The sequence below is a fragment of the Dermacentor variabilis genome, chromosome 3 (genome assembly GCF_050947875.1).
Source record: "Dermacentor variabilis isolate Ectoservices chromosome 3, ASM5094787v1, whole genome shotgun sequence".
NCBI lineage: Eukaryota > Metazoa > Arthropoda > Arachnida > Ixodida > Ixodidae > Dermacentor > Dermacentor variabilis.
The window spans coordinates 23,685,209-23,705,524 of record NC_134570.1 but is presented as its reverse complement, the minus strand read 5'-3'; the positions used below and the strand labels follow the sequence as shown (position 1 = coordinate 23,705,524).

Sequence of the window (20,316 nt, the reverse complement as noted above, 5' to 3'; positions counted from 1 at the left end):
GTGATAATTATATTAGCCAGATATATGCAGGCACTTTTTCATTGTTGCACAAAAATTCTTTGAAATGACCTCTTTAAAAAATATATGTATATTAGTGAGGTAACTGACTCATTATTTTGAATACAGACACTTGTTTTCAAAGTATGTTAAGCCTCTGGTTTATTCCTTCTTCATCCAGTTGTGGCCAGAAGAAGTCCTTATGTGTGCCAGTTTGCATCGCCACTTGAAGGAGACACTCACAACAAACCTGAGGCAAGTGTCTTATTTACATTTTGTGGCAGTACACACTTGTGCAGTGCTACTATGGCTGCTGCTTGTGCAAAATGGTAGGCAGTCATAAACTAAGCAGCAAATCAATGTCTCATAAGGAATGACGTCAATGCAGATGATATTTTAGTTTGTTTTAATAGGTCTACTTGCCTTTTACTTGTGAGAGTCATGCATAAAAATAATTCATAATTTTCAAATATCTGTAGATAGGTATCTGTGTTCGACAAAACATGTGACACTTGATGCCTGTGATCTTATTCGTGAAAAAGTCAATTAAGTGCGCGATTAGGTTTAAAGTCATTGTTATACATTACTTGCTACACAATCGTTAGAAAATATTGTTGTGATTGAGTGTATTTTCACATGCAGTATGACAGATACGACCTTCTCTACGCAATGTCCTTGCTTCATAGTTGGCCGTATAGTTTGGTTGGTAATAAGCGCTGCACATATTTGTATTTGAGTTTATTTTTTTCTTCATAGTGAAGTGTCACCTTGTCTATTCATCCGCAACAAGATAAGTACTTGCTATAGCAGTTGCGAGCGTATGCCGCCTGAGTTTGAACCTTGTATTCACATTTGTCTTTTCTGTTGTCACTTGCTTTATGGCGTTTGTTTTGTTTATTCTGGCTATACTTCTTGTTCCAAGTTTATGGCCCTCGTGATGGTTGTCGTCGCCACTTGCGTTGCCTATTCTGATAGCAGGGGACACTTGTGTCGTTCAATCGTGTACCCAGACTTATCTTGCTTTTGTAATCCTTTTTATTCATTTTTCCTGATAACTCTTTGCCGCTGTTTTCTTCTGGGCTCTGCATGAACGTGATGTTTCCAGTCTGCTCCTGCATATGGTAAATGCTTCCGCAAACGCCTTAACTTGGCACCAATTTCTGTCTGGGACTGGCCCATCTTGGCTTGGGTCATTGCGACACCCTTCCTGATCCTGGAACGTTGCTGCACATGGGATGCGTGAGCTTGCAAATGTGGAGATGTACACAACCTGTGTTCCTGTACATTTTGACTACAACCCATGGTTCTTGCATAACATTTGTTTTGATAAGCAACAAATAAAGGGGCTGGCAGTGTGAGTCAGTATGGGACAGCATTTTATAGCTGTCTCCTGGAATGATCTACTGGGATGCGCCACGCCTTAGTTTTGCGTATATCTTTGGGCTGAGTTTTGTGCAAGACAGTGTGTTGCAGATCCGTTAATGAATGGGAAAAAAGTTGTATTGCTACCTCCAACCCCTTGGAGGCACACATCTTCATGACAATTTTGCACTTCTTTTTCTAATGTTGGAAAGTAGCATGCACTTCCTTGAAAGCACTTTTACTTCTTCTTTCTGGGGCATTATGGCATGTCTCAGCTTGTGAATTTACATGTATGTTCTGGTGATGTGAGAGATTACATGTATAATGGGTTTTTGTAGTTGATTTTTGAAGCTCGAAATGTTTGAAAGTGCGAACATACAACAGTGACATATGTGGTTTCTTAAGGTGTTGTATTAATCATTTTATGAGGACCCTCCTAATACTAATTCTGGCACATTTCTTGTGGAATCTTGCTTCACCTAGTTATGGCAAGAAATTTCTTAAAGCATTTATTAGAATTAAGATTGATGGATTGCTAGTGACAGACAGATTCCCCAGATTACTTTTTGCAAGAAGTTTATTACATTGCTCACAACGAAGATTTGTATAATGCAGAGCCTGTCACGGCTATAATGCATCCAAGCATGAGCTGAAGGAAGGCATGAAAAGTGCAACACAGACCTACTTTCTTATTCGAGCTGCTCTTGCTGCAGGCCATTGTCATGGAGGGCAAGTACTGGAAGCGCAACTTCAGCAACATCACCGCCGAGTACAAAAAGTGGAGAATGTTCTTCTGTAAAAAGAACTCGCGGTTTAGGACTGCAGATGACTCCAGCACTGTGAGTAATGTCATATTGAGTAATTTATATTCAGTAAATGTTGTCAGAAGCTTGCACAGCTGTGCTTCCATTTTCTGATATCTACAAGACTAAAGGCTTGCTGTGAAAAATTTTATTGCATCAGAAGCTACATCTTTTCCTCTGATCATTTCACTTAGGTGCTATTCTAAACCACAGCATAAATAATATTGTTTGTCTACATCATGCCTTCTCACACACTGGGAATGTTTCATGTGGCAAAAAATAAAGAGAGTACTGTATATGTAGAATTCTTTCTTGAAAATTGTGACAATGTGAGCGCTGCTGTACTGTTATAGCTGGTGCTTCTGTGCATAGTTGCAACCTGTCATCAGTCTTGCAGTTTTCTTGCAGATAAGTTCATCTATAGGGAAATATTGCAGCCATACAACAGCGCAGTTCATTGTCATAGCTCTGCCATGTGAGAATTTCGCTCCTGTACATTTTTTGTACATTAATATGGCTGAGTGGGTCATTGCAGAATCCTGTAGACTTGGACCTTCGTTGGCTGTCTCATGGCGGTTCAATAGACGAAGACTTCTTTATGGACCTCTCAGAGAGTCTCTTCAGCAGCCTAAATCAGCCATTTGACTTCCCAAACCCTAGGGAAATAGGTAAGCTTGTGTTGCTTTCGTGGAATTGGTCTTTTTCACATGGCCAACTGCCTGTTGCCTACACCACCATCTTTAGCATTCAGCATCGGCACACATCAAGCTGTTTCGTGTGGCTGTCTGTGATGTGCATGGTGTGCATAGCAGTTAAATGCTGCAGGTACTTGCATGCCCATTGTTACAAACCACAAGCATATGACAGTGGTTTCACAGTACTTAGAAATATTTAACGAGATTATTTGGGGATTTTGAATGCCCTATGACCTCACATACTTCAAATGGTGAGAATGATGTCTTTCATGAAATATTTGGTATTCTAGATATTCCACCCCATTTTTAAATTTAACGATTTACAAAACTTTAGACTTTCTTGTAACGTTTGGCAGACTAGCTGTCTTTAAAGGCTAGACCCCATGAGCATGTGCCCGACAGCGACGAGCAACGGCTTCGAGCGACGGATCGGGCCGTCGCTTGAACAGATCGTTCGGTTCTGCAAATCTAGAATTTGTCGCTCGTTGCCCGGAAGTGCTATAAGCGACTAGCCAATAGCACGAAGCCGGAACTGGATGTACATAACTGAAGTATTTCCACTTGTCACATGGAACGAGCAAACAAATGAATTTTTATATGTGCAAAGAACCTACTGGAAGACCTTCAGAAATATTTTATGCTGCTTTCTACAGTAAAACCTGTCAACTTAAGTTAATAAAACACGTGTCATGTTGGTTTCGGCGCCTACATTGCTGCCCTCATACCGGCAACAGTGGGGAGACTTCGCTTGAAGTCATCGCTCGCTCGCATGGGGTATGACTTGCAGGCGACGAAGCGAACGCGACAGCCATCTTCATCGCGTCGCTTGTTGCTGTTGCACGCAAGATCACTTGCATGGCGTTTATACTTAAGACAAATTCATTTCAGTAATTAATCTACTTATTCACTCCCTATGTTCTGACTCTGAGCAGTTGCATGCTCTGCACATTCTTCAACCAGGTTCATGTAGTTTCAGTGCACTCGCATGCCACCTGATCACTTTGTTAGTGGCAATAAGTCTGTGAAAATATGTCTTGAAGCGGAATCAAATATTAATTTATTAACGACATATAAATAAAACATGTTCAATATAGTTTCCAAACACTATCCAAGGCTTTCAATAAGTTTCTGAGCATCAAGGATGGATTTATGTTATATTGATTAGATTTTACATACACAAGAATGCTCTAAGTCGTCTAAGCAAAGGAGCAGCCAAATACTACTGCATCGTGTCTTCTTCTTCTTCTTCTTCTTCTTCTTCTTCTCCTTCTTCTCCCACTGCACTGGCTAGCCACTGGCTCATTAAGTACTGTATGTACTTAATGTATGAACCAATTCGGGACACGCTATACCATGCGTCGACAAAATCAGAGTCCTGGGTATGATTGTAGGGATAAAGACGTCAATGCCTCTACGGTTCAGAAGCTCGTCACCAAAACCAACAATGCTATCGAGCTCATCAGAAGAATTGCCAATAGACACAGGGGCCTCAAGGAATATAATCTCATCAAACTCATACACGCGTTCGTCACTTATCACATCGCATACATTGCGGCAATGTTCAATTAGTCACAATCCGAAAGAGACAGACTTAATCCCCAAATCAGAAAGGTCACCAAGCAAGCCCTCGGCATTCCAACTAGCTCTAGCAACGGGAAACTGGGGCACCTGGGCATGCACAACACCCTGGAAGAAATTGCCGAAGCCCAGCAGCGCGCCCAGCTTGCTAGGCTTTCGATGCCGCCTTCGGGGGGTGCGCGGTCCTAGGGAAGCTAGGCTTTGCTCAAGGAGAAATAGAAAAAGACTTTGCGGACCTCCCATGGGACATCCGCACCAAGATCACGGTCTGACCTATACCCAGATACGTACACCCCGAAAACAACAAGGGCAGACGACAAGCGAGAGGACAATTCCTCCTTAACCAAGCTTAGGCGAACCGCGAACGCTCAGCTTTTGTGGGCGCGACGGCATACATGGGAAAGAAAGCATACATGGGAAGAAAGCAGTGGCGGTTGTGGACGGCCGCGGATCCACAAGATATGCAGCCACGGTAATTGCAAGGAAGCCTGAACAGGCCGAACAGGTTGCGATCGCTGTTGCGCTCACCGACGACAATCTTTCCCATATCTACAGTGACTCCATAGCCTCTATCAGAGCTTTCCGAAAGGGCACGGTCTGCGCACAGGCCCTCAGAATTGTTACAAAGAAAGAGATTAAGAACCACGTCATATACTGGTTCCTGGCCCACTTAGGACCAAAGATCGGTGACCCCCAACCTTAATGAGGCGGCACACGAGGCTGTGCGCGCCCTTACAGACCGCGTGGCTTCACCCGACCACTCGGAGGACTAGGACACCCACTATATACAATGAAATCACTAAACACTACTACTTACAACGTAGAGAGTATATCATGCCACACCGCACGCTCACTCGAGCTCAAGCGGTTACACTCAGAATGCTACAAACAGACACATACCCCACGCGAAACAGACTACACCATTACATGCCTGAGCTCTGCGACAAGTCTTATTGCACCAAGTGCAATACATCCCTTAACGTATATCATTTACTCTGGCCGTGCTCGCAAGCTCACATAAACTCCAAACTGGACAAGCGCAAGTTTGAAAAAGCAATCCGGAGCGAAGAACTCGCTCCCCAACTCTGGGCCATCCAGCAGGTCCACAACGCCGCCGGGAAACTTAACCTCCTGGTTCTGTCGTGGGAGACGCTCACTCTATGAGAGCCCAAATCTCTCGTGGCCTGCAGGACCTTGAATAAAGTTGATTTCCTTCCTTCCTGCTGTATGTCAGAACTTAAAAACAATTAATGAATGCAAATGAGACTAAAACACTCTTGATAAAACAGATTTTGGAATGAACTGGACATTAGGTCAAATTGTATTTTGGCACTATTTAATTCTTTTCCACATCTTCATTTTTTTCGTTGTTCTTGTGGTCTTATGGCAGTAATTATGGTTTCGGCTGGTAATTGTGCACACTTATGCTTGTCCGTCTGACAGCTACAAGGGCTGGCATAGCTGATTTCATCCAGCCAGGCCTCATCCAGCTGCAGCCAGCATTTGATGACTTTATGGACACGCTGGAACCTCTGTCAGGTGAGTGACCAACTTAAATGCATCTTCTAGAGGGGATTTGCTTAGTTCTGCTCCCTTTGCTCTTTCCTTTCCAACATTCAGCTCCCCACTTCCCCCCCCCCCCCTCTTTGATTTTACTCAAAGCCGCTCCTTTATATGAAATGAAAGGCTGTTTTTCTTTACCCTGTAGAAATTGATGACTCAAAATTACAGCTGCTTGTGTCTTGTGTCACAGTCTTGTGTTGGAAGTTGTATGGTCTCAAGTGGTCTCATGGGACAAAGGAATGACAACACAGCAGTGGAAACAAAAGGGAATTTATTGCACTTTCTAAAAATAAGCAAGCTAACTAGCACATACGAGCAAACAGGAAAGCGTCCGTGGGTCGGTCCTGCAGAGCACCCCGCTAAGCGTGCATGTGGTCCATTTGCGTGCGTCAAGTTCCTGCAGCCAAATACAGTGAAACCTCATTAAACCGTAGTTGGCCGGATGGAGCTCAGAAAAAGTATGCACTAAACGGCTGTACTGCTTAACCAAAATAGCATGAGATCACCCACTTGCCTGTCAAAAACGGAACTTGGAGAGAGTGTGATGAAAGGGGAAAAAACATGCAGTATTTATTTGCTTTGTGCGACAAAATTGTTATTTTCGTTTGATGCCGCGGTGTCCTAGCAGTGACAACAGTGGCTTCAAACTTGCTGAAGCTGTGAGCCAGCTTTTCAGCCAGCCCCCTCTTCTCGGCAGACACTCACATGGCAGATTCCTCGTTGGCGTTACATATTCTCTGTGCACAGGCGCGGTAGCGTTGCAGAAGTCGTGAGGCACCTTTTCATTGCAGGGTGCTGTTTTCGTCGCGACGATTGCATTTATGAGGCTGACGTAACATACAGCTTCTGCCACTGTTGGGCCTGAATCGTCCCCTGTCGCTTTCCGTGTAGTCCTTATCACTATCGCTCGGCGACACTTTGGCAACAACAGAGGCAACAATGGCGAAAAGTCGAACCTCATAGCCCACGTCTCTTTATGGTTGCAGCAGCGCTGCCGAGCAACTTCTTCGCATTCCAAATGCCACACACCGTAGTCAACAGTAGACCCATGTCGTGTGCCAGAACCGACTTCTTGCGCCACATTCAGTAGCACAAACGATATCTAATTTTTCTTCTAGCTAAGCACCCGGTGTCTTTTATATCCGAGATTCGGCATGACGCGAGTTCTCGCTTGCACGACGCCACAATGCTCTCTGGCACGGCGCCGAAATGATGTTGATGTTGATGGGACTTAACGGGCAAACGCACAGGGTGCTTGGAGGCCGTTGTGCTGATTTCCGAGGCTTGTTGTTCTGCCAGGCCACCCGATGGAGGCGATGCACCGCCATGTTTGCGCGACGAAAAGTGGAAACGCTACGTGTTAACTGATACGTATGCAATAAGCTGGTACGGTTTATGCGGATACAAAACACATTATGTTCAATGCCCGCTGAGTCAGGGACTTGACTTTACTACTTTTAAAACGAAACTGCTGTTTAGGCGGGTACGGTTTAATGAGGTTTTACTGTAGGAGGATTTCCTTTTGCGTCCAAGTATTCCAGCCGTCAGGTGGCGTTAGCACTGGAACACTCATGCCATCTCTTGCGCTACTGCGCAACTACTGACCATCAGCGCTGCACCTGCTATGTGGGGATGCCGGATTCCCACAGTGAGAGCCATGCGGGGAAAACAATGTTGAGTCAAGCATCCCCACATAGTCAAGTGTCACAAGTCTAGCATCTTTCAGAAAAGGCACCCAGGTTGGCAGAAAGATTTTATATTGTCACATAAGAATAATTACTGTTAACAGTTTTTCATTCACATGTTTTTTATACTTTGCTCATTCTTAAGGTCTGAATTATATAAATCTCAGATAATAACTCTGGAAGTTTACTTTTGCTTAACGTATAAATTGGCTAACTTTTATGACACAGGCGAAAATGGTTCACTAGTTGAATTTTCAGAGGCTGTAGGCAATACAAGAATCATGCAAATGTGGTTTGTGTGAAAGCCAAGTTGTTTATGTTGTGAAGCTGCGTTTGATATGCCATTCAATTTTTGTCAGTTTGCGTGCATATTATAAGTACACCATCTTCTTGTAGATTACTTCAACTCAAAGCTTCCAACACTGCCGGAAGAAAGCTCTCTCAGCACTGAAGGTGCTCCTGTTCAGGTTAGCACTTCTTTACTTATACGGTTGAACCCACTTATAACAATATCAGTTTTACATATCAGATATAGCAAGGAGCAGCTGATGCACAGTCAACTTTTGTATGTGTTCTATGGTACAATAAACCATTTACTATAATGCTCCCATGTCGCATATTTTTTTAATAACAATTAAATATGGCTGCAGGCTGTGGGCTTCGAAAGGAAAAAAAAATCTGAAAGAAAAAGAAAAAGATAAGCCACATTGCCACATCCCCTGTGCTGTGCACCTGCACGGCACGCCTTAATTGCTCCTCTCCTGTCTCCTTTCCATCCTTGGGAGGGGGACTGGAGAGGAGCAGCATGTCAAGCAAGCAAGTTAAGTGCACTTACTCAGAGTGCACTTTGGGATTTTGAGTGGCACTTTAGGCTACTGCTAAAAGGGAAAACAGACTGCACTAGCAGTTAAAAAAAAATGGTGTCAGACAGAGAGCGCGTTTTTTGAAGAGGTAGATTTTTAAAAAATTCTAAAAAGTGATTGTTTTACACTGTATTATAAATAAAAAGAAACTTAATCCATTTTTCTCAACAAAAAATGAAAAGATTTTCTATTGTAAGAGTGTTGCAAATCAATGCCGGCCTAGACGAATGCCTAGCCAATCCAGAAAAACATGGTGGCTTGCAAAGATGTGGCATTTGATCCTGCTAGAACAGAATGTGAGCGAGTTCTGTGCTGATTACTTTGTTAAAAGCTGTTCAACAACCAAAATGAACTTCTGTGTCCTTTTTTTATGCATTACATTTTGTACCATTGAAACTGCTGGCGGCAAGGCTACGCACTTGGCCAGCAAAGTGCGTTCCGTGATTGCACTACGACTGGAGTGAACTCTTCTGCAAGTACACTCTACTTGCAACCTTTAGATTTGGGAATATGCACTTAAAGCAAGGGACACTCTCCGCAAATTCACTTAAATTGCCTGCTTGACCTGGGGTATAAAGTGTGCCATGCAGGCTGCTTGGTACAAAGGTCAGGTTGTGCAGCACAAAGCTGGGGAAGTGGCAAAGGGGCTCGCATTTTTTTTTCTTTTTCTAGATTTTGCTTTGATTTATAATGTGGCATGGGAACATTGTGGTAAGCAGTTTATTTTACCATAGAACACACATAAAAGTTGAGGGTAGGGTAGCTGCTCATTGTTACACAAGTATTGTTAAAACCTGTAATGCTATAAGTGGGTTCAACTGTGCTTTCTGTCTAAATAAGATGATTGAATGTTCGTCCCCTCTGTCTTTTTCCTTTAACCCGGTTTGAACAATTATTGGCTATAACAATGGAATTTTCTTAGCACTTGATTATTCTCATCAGTGGGTTTGACCGCAAATATTTTGCTTTCTTCAAATCGAAGTGCTGTGAACTTGCATGAGTTCAGCACTGCTTAATTGAGCTGTTCTACCAGTTCTTTGCGGGCATGAAATTGCTAATTCGATCTTGACATGTGAATAGGTTGGTTGATTCGAATAAGAAGGAATCAGTTGCAGTTATTCCCACAAACGCATTGGCCACACCTGATGCACAAGCATTATTTTTGCAACATTTGAAGTGCAGTGCAGCAGCCATGCACGGCACACATATGCATGGCATGGCAATGTGCTCTCTCATCTCATTTCTCTTGCCATTATCTCGCTGATTTTACCACGAAAATGTTGTGCATTTGTTTGGACTACTGTTGTAGCATTCACTATTAGGAAGGCATTGCCCTGTGCTCATGATTGCCTATGTATTGCCAAGTTTTAAGGCAGTTGCAGGAACTTGCCTAAAGGAATGACCCTTTGCTTTGCCTTGCTTTTTTTCCACCAGTGTGCATATTTAGTTCTTCATGCAAATACAATCAGTTGGAAGCCGGTGCCCCTTCACTTTCTGCCTGTTCATTATTTCCTAAATCTGTGTGTGCTGTGAACACTATTCAAATCGATGTTTTACATGCGTGAAGTTATATGTAATTTTGAAGGGCAATTACAATTTGTTATAACCATTAATTCATTATAGCCCATTTTGTTATAACGAGGTTAGTCTATATTTGCAGTGCAGTCCACCATTCAAGGGAAGGCATAGGCGTGTTTCTCAATTATAGGGCACTCCAGTATTGGGCGCCCACAAAAGCACCACAAATCCAAAGTCCTGAGGAAAACCGATGCCAACTACCCCACACCATTGGCTGCAGATCCATGCATTTGTCGAAAAGCTTTGACAACAGAGGAAACGACATGCACCAGAGTGAAAATTCACAATGGCGGCATTTATTGTTCGTTGTACACAATGCCAGCTAGTTGAAATACGAGGAACAGTTTCTCAATGAAACACTCTGGAATCGGAGGTTGTTCGGCTCATCACACAGGGATACCTAGTGAACGCTTTCCCATGTCGTAGTTGACGCCTAAGTCATCCAGAGATTACATCCTGTAAATGTAAGTATGCTCACAGGATCATGTTCACATCTGCAGCTGCTGTGCTCCAAAGCCAAGCACAAAGCACAGGAGCACTCGTGCCATCTCTTGTAATAGCTGCTTCATGGCAACACTGGTCCCTGCCAATGTGTATGTGCCATGTGGGGACGCCTAACCAAGAGACACGAGAGTTGTGTAGCGAAGACCAATGTCAAGGAAACGCAAGAGAGTCGAGCATCTCTGCAAGATTTACCACAAAAGGAGACTTCATTCACACCACGTTTGTGCGTTCACTTTAGCAGTGAGCCACACCATATTCCTGCCCAGAACGCAGTTGACCTCAAATAAGTTACCAAATTTTCTTTCTGCGTAAGCGTGCACCTGGAAGTTGAAGCTGAAGAGTATGTACGACATCTGCAGCACCTACCTTAATTTTAGACTGTATACCTAGGTCACAATATTTTTGCAATGGTACATATCTGTTATAGATTATGTCTCCTCTTAGTGTGCCCACAAGATATGTGGCCATAAGTCAGGCTGCAATACTTCCATGTGAAATACGTCTACAGCTGCTCAACCTGCAACTCCTCTCGGACTACCCTCCAACCATTTGAACTTAACGTTTACGGCATTTAAGCTGTGCTATAAAGAATGTTGATAAAAGTCAGTCTACTAGCCCTACTAAAATTTAACCAGGGATATTAAAATAGTGTGCTCTTTCCATTTGGTTCTATCTTTATCTAATATTCAAAAGATAGTTTTCTACTGGCGAGTTGCCACAGGCCTAGAAAGTAGCTAATGCAAAACCAATTCATAAAGGAGGTTCGAAAAAACAAAAACAAAATGATGTGACGAACTATGGCCCTATTTCACTTTCATCAGTTTCATGTAAGGTTATAGAGCACATAATATGCAAGGCTACAATGAAGCAATTAATGGACAATGTGTTGCTAACAAACAGACAACACAGTTTTTGCATGGGACTTTCATGTACGACACAACTTCTCTTTATGACAGTGTCAGCAATCGATTTGGGTGGGCAAACAGACTGCATTTTTCTAGACTGGCGTAAAACATTTGACAGTTTTCTATTCCTTGTTTCTTGAAAAACTTCGCATGTTAAGTATAGATTCTAGAGTTGTTAGATGTATTAAGCAACTACTTGTCACAGTGCTGGCAGTGTGTTGTGCTGAATGGTGCTACTTCAGATTACCTAGAGGTCACGTCAGGAGTCCCACCAAGATCAGTTCTGAGTCCTCTCTCATTTCTTGTTGATATTGCCACATGGTGTGGTGCAGCAAGAGACTGAAGAAGAGGAGAACGAGGTTCGTCTCAGCATCGCACGTTGCCACTTGCGTTTTCGTAAAGTGCAACCACCTGTACCTTGATTCAGCTTGTATACTCCAGCAGGGTATGCGTGACAATTTGGTGGAGGTGCTGGGTACGCTCAATTTATGCAGGAGACCCCACTGGGCAGCAAGAACCTCACCCCACAGTTGAAGTTGACTCCAGTTCACCGCACAAGCCGGCAAATCCAAGGCATCGCCCAAGAATTTGGAAGCCTCCAGGAAAAAGTGATGACTGCGACCACTGCGACTTCTATAGAACGGGTGACACCAACTTATCTAACGCTGCTGAACCCCCAAGTGCCGACGACTTTTCATGGCGACACATTTGAAGACGTGGAGGACTGACTGGCGGAGTTCGAGCGCATGGCTGCGTTTAACGAGTGGGACAACAACGCCAAACTCAGGAACGTCTACTTCAGCCTCCAGGATGGTGCTCGCACGTGGTTTATGAACCGCGAAAGTGCCCTGTCATCCTGGCCTGAGTTCCAGCGCAAGCTACTGGAGACTTACTCCAGCCCCGATCGCCGAGAAAAAGCGGAGTGGGCCCTTCAGTCACGCATTCAAAAGCCCAACGAGAGCATCGCAATGTACATGGAGGACATGACGCGTCTCTTTCAGCATGCCAATCTGAGCATGTCGGAAGAGAAGAAGGTGCGTCATCTGATGAGAGGCGTAAAGGAGCAGCTCTTTAGCAGTCTTGTTCGGAATACGCCCAAGACTGTTGCGGAGTTCCTCACCGAAGCGAACCGCGATGGAGAAGACCCTTCAGCAACGGTTGAACTTGTACAACCGACAAGTAAATGCCGCCTGCACTCCGGATACGCCGGTAGTGCTTAGGGTGCGACGTCACCTTGCTTTGCAAGCTGATTTGCTCAGTGGTTCGGGACGAGCCGCAGAAGCACTATGGTACGTCACCACCTGCAGTCAGCTCCCTCGCCAGCGTCCTACGCAACGAAGTACAGCAGACACTGCAGGCATCGCTTTCCAGCAGTGAAGCACCCTCTGCCAAGCGAATCCCGGCGCAAGATGTACCCAGAAACATTACTGAGCCCCGTCCAAGCTTTCGCACCTACTTATGTGGCGCCGCAAGTTGCGTTGCAATCGGCGCAAGCCGCTCCAACAACTCTGCTACCGTATTTCGACCATCGCCGCACACCCGCGAGGAAGTCAGAGGTTTGGCGAGCACCTGATCGACGACCGCTGTGCTACCACTGCGGCGAAGCTGATCATGTGTATCGGGAGTGCCCCTACCGACGACTCGGACTGCGGGGTTTTTCTATCGATTCACCTTGACCTAGGTTCCGCCAAAGGCCAGCCGACATCGCAGAATTCCTCGAACAGCAGCGCAGACCGGGCCCATCTCAGCGGCAGTCACGCTCACCCTCACCGCGGTGATATTTCCCTGCTCGCGATACCACCTCGAGGACGACGCAAGATTCAGATCACCAAGTCCACGCCGGGAAAACTGACGTCAGCGACCTTCTGAGGCGGGGCCGCTGATACTCGACGCGCTCAAGACCGCAAAATAATGAAAACACGATGACGCCAGAACCAGTTTCCGCGAACAAGATTTCACTGGATATACCTGTGTTGATCGATGGAAAAAAAGTGAGTGAACTTGTAGATACCGGCGCCGATTACGCTATTTTTAGTGGAAAACTGGCGAGCGTTCTGAAAAAGTTACGTTGTCCTGGAACGGGGCACCAGTTCGTATGGCAGGTGGCCACGTCGTCACACCGCTTGGCCTATGCACGGCCAGAGTAGAAATTCGCGGTGCTGCTTTTCTCGCAACATGTCTGGTTCTACGCGAGTGTTTCAGCGATTTAATCCTTGGGATGGACTTTCTCCGGGAATATGGCACCATTATTGACCTCCGTGAGCGCTGCATCACTTTCTCGACGCAAAGGGCAACAACAAAGACCGACGCCATTGGACACAGATCCGCACTTCACGTTTCGGACGAGAGCATCATGATACCGCCGCGTGCGAGTGTTACGGTTCCGGTCAAGTCTGACGAACTACAAGACGGTGAAACCATTGTCGAAAGCAACATTTCTGTGTTGCTGGCACAAGGTATTTGTGCAGCGCGAAGCCTTGTGGAACTTCGTGAAAGCCAGACAACGGTCCTTGTTACCAACTTTACCTTTGAGCATCGGCACATTTTCGTGGCACTGCCATCGCCTACGCCGAACCATCAACGGACATCGTCAAGTGCTTTGCTTCTGAGGTGGACACCGACGACGGTTCGCTCAGAGACATCAACGTAAACTCAGAGCTTACGGACAACCAAAAGAGCGCACTGCAGGAACTCTTAAACAAATTCCGCGAGTGCTTCGCTCGGGCTACTAAGGTGGGCCAAACACCAATCACGAAGCACCGAATAACGACATCCGCCGACGCACGTCCCATCAAACAACAGATTTAGCGTGTCTCGCCGAAAGAATGTGAGGCAATTCAAGCCCAAGTCAATGAGATGCTAGGTGATGGTGTCATTCAGCCTTCGCACAGTCCGTGGTCCTCCCCGGTTGTTCTAGTCAAGAAAAAAGATGGAACGCTTCGTTTCTGTGTTGATTATCGACGCCTCAGCGATGTTACCAAGAAGGACGTGTACCCACTACCACGTGTCGATGACTCTATAGACAGGTTGCAGCGAGCTAAGTATTTTTCATCTCTCTATCTAAAGAGTGGTTACTGGCAAATTTAGGTCGATGAACGAGACCGCAAAAAAACTGCTTTCGTCACTCCAGATGGCCTTTACGAATTCAGAGTACTTTCTTTCGGTCTCTGTTCGGCACCAGCAACATTCCAGCGAATGATGGACACCGTTCTCGCTGGTCTGAAGTGGCAAAGCTGCCTCGTCTACCTTGACGACGTGGTTGTTTTTTCGGCGACATTTATCGACCACCTGAAACGACTGCGGCAAGTTCTCGAAGCCATCCGATCGGCTAACCTCACCGTTAAGCCTAAGAAGTGTCATTTCAGCTACAAGGAGCTGATGTTTCTCGGACACGTGGTCAGCGCGGAAGGCATTAGCCTCGATTCTGCGAAAACTGCCGCTGTAGCCTCGTTTCCAACACCGACCGACAAGAAAGGTGTCCGACACTTCCTGGGCCTTTGCGCATACTACCGGTGTTTCATGGAAAATTTTTCGAAGATGGCGGAGCCGCTGACTCGCCTCACGAGGGACGATGTATCGTTCGTCTGGTCCTCAGAGCAAGAGACTGCTTTCACCGAGCTTCGACAGCGTCTGGTGTCAGCACCAGTTTTGGCCCACTTTGACGAGGAGGCGGACACGGAGGTTCATACAGACGCCAGTAACGTTGGTCTTGGTGCGGTGCTTGCAAAACGGCAGGAAGGTATTAAAAGAGTGATCGCCTACGCAAGTCGCACACTATCACGTGCAGAGACCAACTACACCACCACGGAGAAAGAGTGTCTTGGCGTCGTATGGGCGCTGGCCAAATTTCGACCTTACCTTTACGGCCGCCCATTCAAAGTTGTAACTGATCATCACTCGTTATGCTGGCTTGCAAATCTCCGGGACCCTTCTGGACAATTGGCACGGTGGAGTCTACGTTTGCAGGAGTACGACGTGACCATCGTTTACAAGTCAGGCCACATACACGAAGACGCTGACGCACTCTCGCGCGCCCCTATTGACACTACCGACCACGACATTGAGGACGACGGCGCTTTCCTTGGGGCCGTAAGCGTTATTGATTTGTCCACACGGCAGCGCGCAGACGACGCACTACAGCCTATATTTGAACATCTGGAGGGACGAAACCCATCAATACCACGGCATATTGCTAGAGGATTGTCGTCTTTTTGCTTACGACATGGCGTCTTATACAAGAACTCCACTGCCACCAACAAGACCTACCTTTTGGTCGTTCCAGCAGACCTCTGTGCCGAAGTTTTGTTCACCTGTCATGACAAGCCTCCGTCTGGCCATTTGTATTTTACACGAACGCTTGATAGAGTGCACAAATCCTACTACTGGCCGAGACTTGCCGAGTGTGTTAAGTGGTACGTCCAAGCCTGCCGTGAATGCCAGCGCCGAAAGTCGCCAGCTGTGAAGCCTGCAGGATTGCTAATTCGATTGACCCTCCTGGCAAACCTTTCGACCAGGTCAGCATGGATCTTCTGGGCCTGTTTCCACTGTCATCTTCTGGCAACAGGTGGATAATCGTCGATACAGAATATTTAACGCAATATGCTGAGACAAAGACGTTGCCTCGAGGCACAGCTTCCGAGGTTGCTCAGTTTTTGATACAGAACATCGTCCTACGGCATGGCGCCCCATCGCACGTCATCACAGGCTGAGGCAAAGCCTTTACAGCACAGCTCATTGAAGCCGTTTTTAAACTCAGCTGCCCGACCCATCGAAGGACAACTGCCTATCATCCGCTGACAAACGGCTTGACCGAACAACTGAACAAAACGATGGCTGGCATGCTGTCTATGTACGTAGACGTACAGCACAAGAAGTGGGACGAGATACTCCCTTACGTATCGTTTGCCTATAATACGGCTACGCAAGAAACAACACGCTTCATGTCGTTTTACCTCGTTTACTGCCGTGAAGTGCAGACTATGTTAGAAGCAATGCTGCCGTGCGACAACATCAATCATCTCGACCTCGCCCAAGATGCCGAACTTTTCGTGCAACACGCGGAAGAAGCCGGTCAGCTTGCCCAAGTGCCCATAAAGCAACAACAGAGCATCGATGCGCACTGTTACAATCTCCGCCATCTGCATGTCGAATTCCAACTTGGTGATCAAGTTTTGGTCTGGACTCCCATGCGGCGAAAAGGACTATCCGAAAAACTTTTTGAGTCGCTACTTCGGACCTTACAGAGTGTTGCAGCGAATTAGTGACGTGAACTACGAAGTCCTTCCTGACGGAAGTCAGCCTCCCCGACATCGACAACCGCAATCTGAGATTGTGCATGTTGTGCGGTCGAAACCGTACTATAGCCGCTAATATTCTATGTTTTCAGCTGCTTCGGTTAGTTTTGTGGTTGCTCGTCTATCAGTGCCTTGTGACTATATCGCACACCACAGTGATTGTGACTATAGCCTATGTGTTTGTCCTAGACCATCTCGGCGCTCTCAGGTCAAGCTGCATGCTTTCCTTCTTTCTTTCTTTTTTTTTTTTGAAGAGGGGGTAATGCTACATGGTGATGCGCAGCAAGAGACTGAAGAAGAGGAGAACGAAGTTTATCTCAGCATCACACGTCGCCGCTTGCGTTTTCGTAAAGTGCAACTGCCTGTATCTTGATTCAGCTTGTATACTCCAGCAGGGTATACGGGACAATGTGAATGACATTAACATAGGCATTAGCTCCAACAAGCGTCTGTTTGCAGGTGACTGCATTTTATGTAGAAAAATAAGTAAGCAGCATGATGTCATCCAACTTAGCTAAGCTGATCTAGAACATATTTAGGAGTGCATACTTTTGGGCTAGTAGTTTTCATACAGTTATTGGGGCCATAGTGCTTAACTGACGCAGACAAGGAAGAACGATAAGCATGTGTTTCAACTTTTGACTTTATTTTCAGAGGTAAGGTACAGTAAAACCCTGTTAACTCAAAGTTGTAAAAAGCAGACAAATTTTGAAATACACAGAGTTTCTAGATATGTGAATTCATGAAAATGTAAGCCCATGGCAACAATAGGTCACACAGAGCCTTTTGAAATAGGCACCAGTAGTGGTTAACTTTCTCACAAAAGTTCAATTGAGAAGAGGTTTATTGGCGGCTCCTAATGCAAAGGCATAGCGACCGGGAACGGCGAGGCAGCCCGAAGCACTGTCCAAAAAGGACGCCAGCAATCAACAGTGCGAGCCGAAACCGAGCCGCGCGTTGGCGATGTGGCTGTGCCGCAAGACGCATCTTCTTCATCACAATCTCCCCCCGGACAAAAAGAGCCATCCTGGTGCCTTAAGAATCGGGAGGCAGAGGGTCGTGGTAGGGCTTGAGACGCAAGACGTGGACAATGTCACGTCCACGCCGGCACAAGTCTTCAGGTGGTGACGGGCTCAATAAGAAAATTCACCGGGGTTGTTTGCTCCAAGACTCGGTAAGGCCCTTCGAATTTTGGGACGAGTTTCGAGGAAAGCCCTGGCATTTGGAAAGGGAGCGACAACCACACAAGAACGCCTGGAGCGTAGGTGGTGTTTGGAAGCGTGTCGATGCGGTTTTCTTTCTGGCGCTGCTGTTGCTCTGCCGTAAAAGAGCGCGCTAGCTGGTGGCATTCTGCGGCTTGTCGGGCGACGTCGGACACAGGTAGACACTTGGAGGCATCAGGACGGTATGGAAGGAGCGTGTCGATGGTATGCATTGTGGGATTCTCCTCCGTGCTCTTGGGATAAAGGAACGACAACACAGTAGTGCAAACAATCACAAGGGCATTTATTGCACCTTTCATAGATCAATGCCTGCTAGCCGAGTTGCTATCCACAAAACATGCCGATGGGCGCGCGACAAATCTAGAAGTCCGACTCACCGCGACTGCATAGCGAACGAATAGGTTCGCCCCATGCTGGATCTCAACGCCTGGTCGTTCGCGCGTACTGTCACGCGAACGGTGGCGCATTCCAAGGCGGCCACGCGAGACGGTCTCGCAGAAGCATGGGCCGGCGCACGCGCGGCACGGCACGTCCGTCCCGCTTGCTGTCCCGTCCCAAAGAGGAAGCGCCTTGTCTCTCCCGAACCCAAGTAACCCCGCCGGTAGCAGCACAACACTCGCGCCATCTCTCGCGCTGCGCTTCAACCACATCGACCGCCGTGGGCGTCACGCAGGCCATCCGATTGCAGGAGATTGGGGAAAACAAGATATCTGGGGACGCGCGTGAATCGCGCATCCCCACCGCGTAGGCTCGCGGCCATACAGGAGGAAGAAAGGTGAAAATCCTGTAGTGGCCTGGATCGCGGTGTTGTACGCGAACGTGATGAATGGAAGGATGCGGTCCCAGTTACCATGATCAGATGCCCACGTACATAGAGAGCATATCACCAAGTGTGCGGTTAAATCGCTCTGTGAGCCCATTAGTCTGTGGATGGTATGCCGTGCTTGTCCGATGAATAATATGGCATTCGGAAAGCAAACTTTCGACGACTTCTGAGAGGAAGGCGCGACCTCGATCGCTGAGAAGTTCTCGAGGTGCGCCGTGTCGAAGCACAAAGCGATGTAGGACGAAAGAGGCTACATCTCGCGCTGTAGCACTTGGTAAAGCAGCAGTTTTGGCGTAGCGTGTCAAATGTTCAACAGCAACTACGATCCACCGATTGCCGTCTGGCATCATAGGAAGCGGGCCGTATAGGCCGATGCCGACGCGATCGAAAGGTGTGGCAGGGCACGGGAGCGGCTGCAAGGCACCAGACGGGCGTAAAGGAGGCGATTTGCGGCGTTGACAGTCAAGACAGCACCGAACAAACTTGTGTACAAAATTGTACATGCCGTGCCAGTAGTAGCGGCGGCGAATTCGTTCGTACATCTTGAAGACTCCGGTGTGGCCACACTGCGGATCGTTGTGGAAAGCGGCACATATTTGAGACCTTAAGCTGCGAGGAACCACCAGAAGCCACCAACGACCTTCAGGAGTGTAATTGCGTCGGTGCAGCAGCTGGTCACGAATGGCGAAATGAACTGCTTGGCGTCGGAGGGTTTGGGATACAGGGATGGTCAATGATCCAGAAATATAGTCGAAAAGAGAAGCGATCCACGGGTCACGATGTTGTGCTGTGGCAAAGGAGTCCATGTCGAAAGATGACACGGAATGTGCGAAAGTTGTTCCGGAGGCCGAGTCTGGAGGTAAAGGTGAATGAGTGAAGGCGTCTGCGTCGGAGTGTGTGCGTCCGCTGCGGTATACGACGCGAATATCGTACTCCTGGATGCGTAGTGCCCAACGGGCTAAGTGGCCAGTGGGATCTTTCAAGTTGGCGAGCCAACAAAGCGCGTGGTGATCTGGGACCAAGTTGAATGGGCGCCCGTACAGGTATGGTCGGAACTTGCCAAGTGCCCATACTAAAGCCAAGCACTCTTTTTCAGTCACGCTGTAATTGGCCTCTGGCTTCGTCAGCGTGCGACTCGCATATGTGACTACATATTCGGGGTAGCCGGGCTTTCGTTGGGCGAGGACGGCGCCGAGACCGACCCCGCTGGCATCTGTATGTACTTCAGTTGCAGCTGACGGGTCGAAATGGCGAAGAATAGGTGGAGAGGTGAGAAGACGACACAGCGTAGCAAAGGCGGAGTCACATGCAGGGGACCAGCAGGAGAGGGCGGCGTCACCGCATAGAAGCTGAGTCAATGGCACCATGATGATGCGAAATTCTGAACAAAGCGCCGGAAATATGAGCATAGGCCCACAAAGCTTCGAAGTTCTTTGATTG

General features: G+C 46.9%; 1 protein-coding gene across 2 annotated transcripts in view; it reads left to right on the top strand.

Annotated features, from left to right (window-relative positions):
- The window catches only part of Mondo (MLX interacting protein mondo), a 110,818-nt gene that overhangs the window by 15,585 nt on the left and 74,917 nt on the right, over positions 1-20,316 (top strand). For both annotated transcript variants that reach the window (XM_075684529.1, XM_075684530.1), the window contains exons 3-7: positions 179-252; positions 2,073-2,198; positions 2,698-2,830; positions 5,879-5,974; positions 8,080-8,150. In XM_075684529.1, coding sequence (XP_075540644.1) covers positions 179-252; positions 2,073-2,198; positions 2,698-2,830; positions 5,879-5,974; positions 8,080-8,150 — 500 coding nt within the window. The remainder of the gene's footprint in view (positions 1-178; positions 253-2,072; positions 2,199-2,697; positions 2,831-5,878; positions 5,975-8,079; positions 8,151-20,316) is intronic.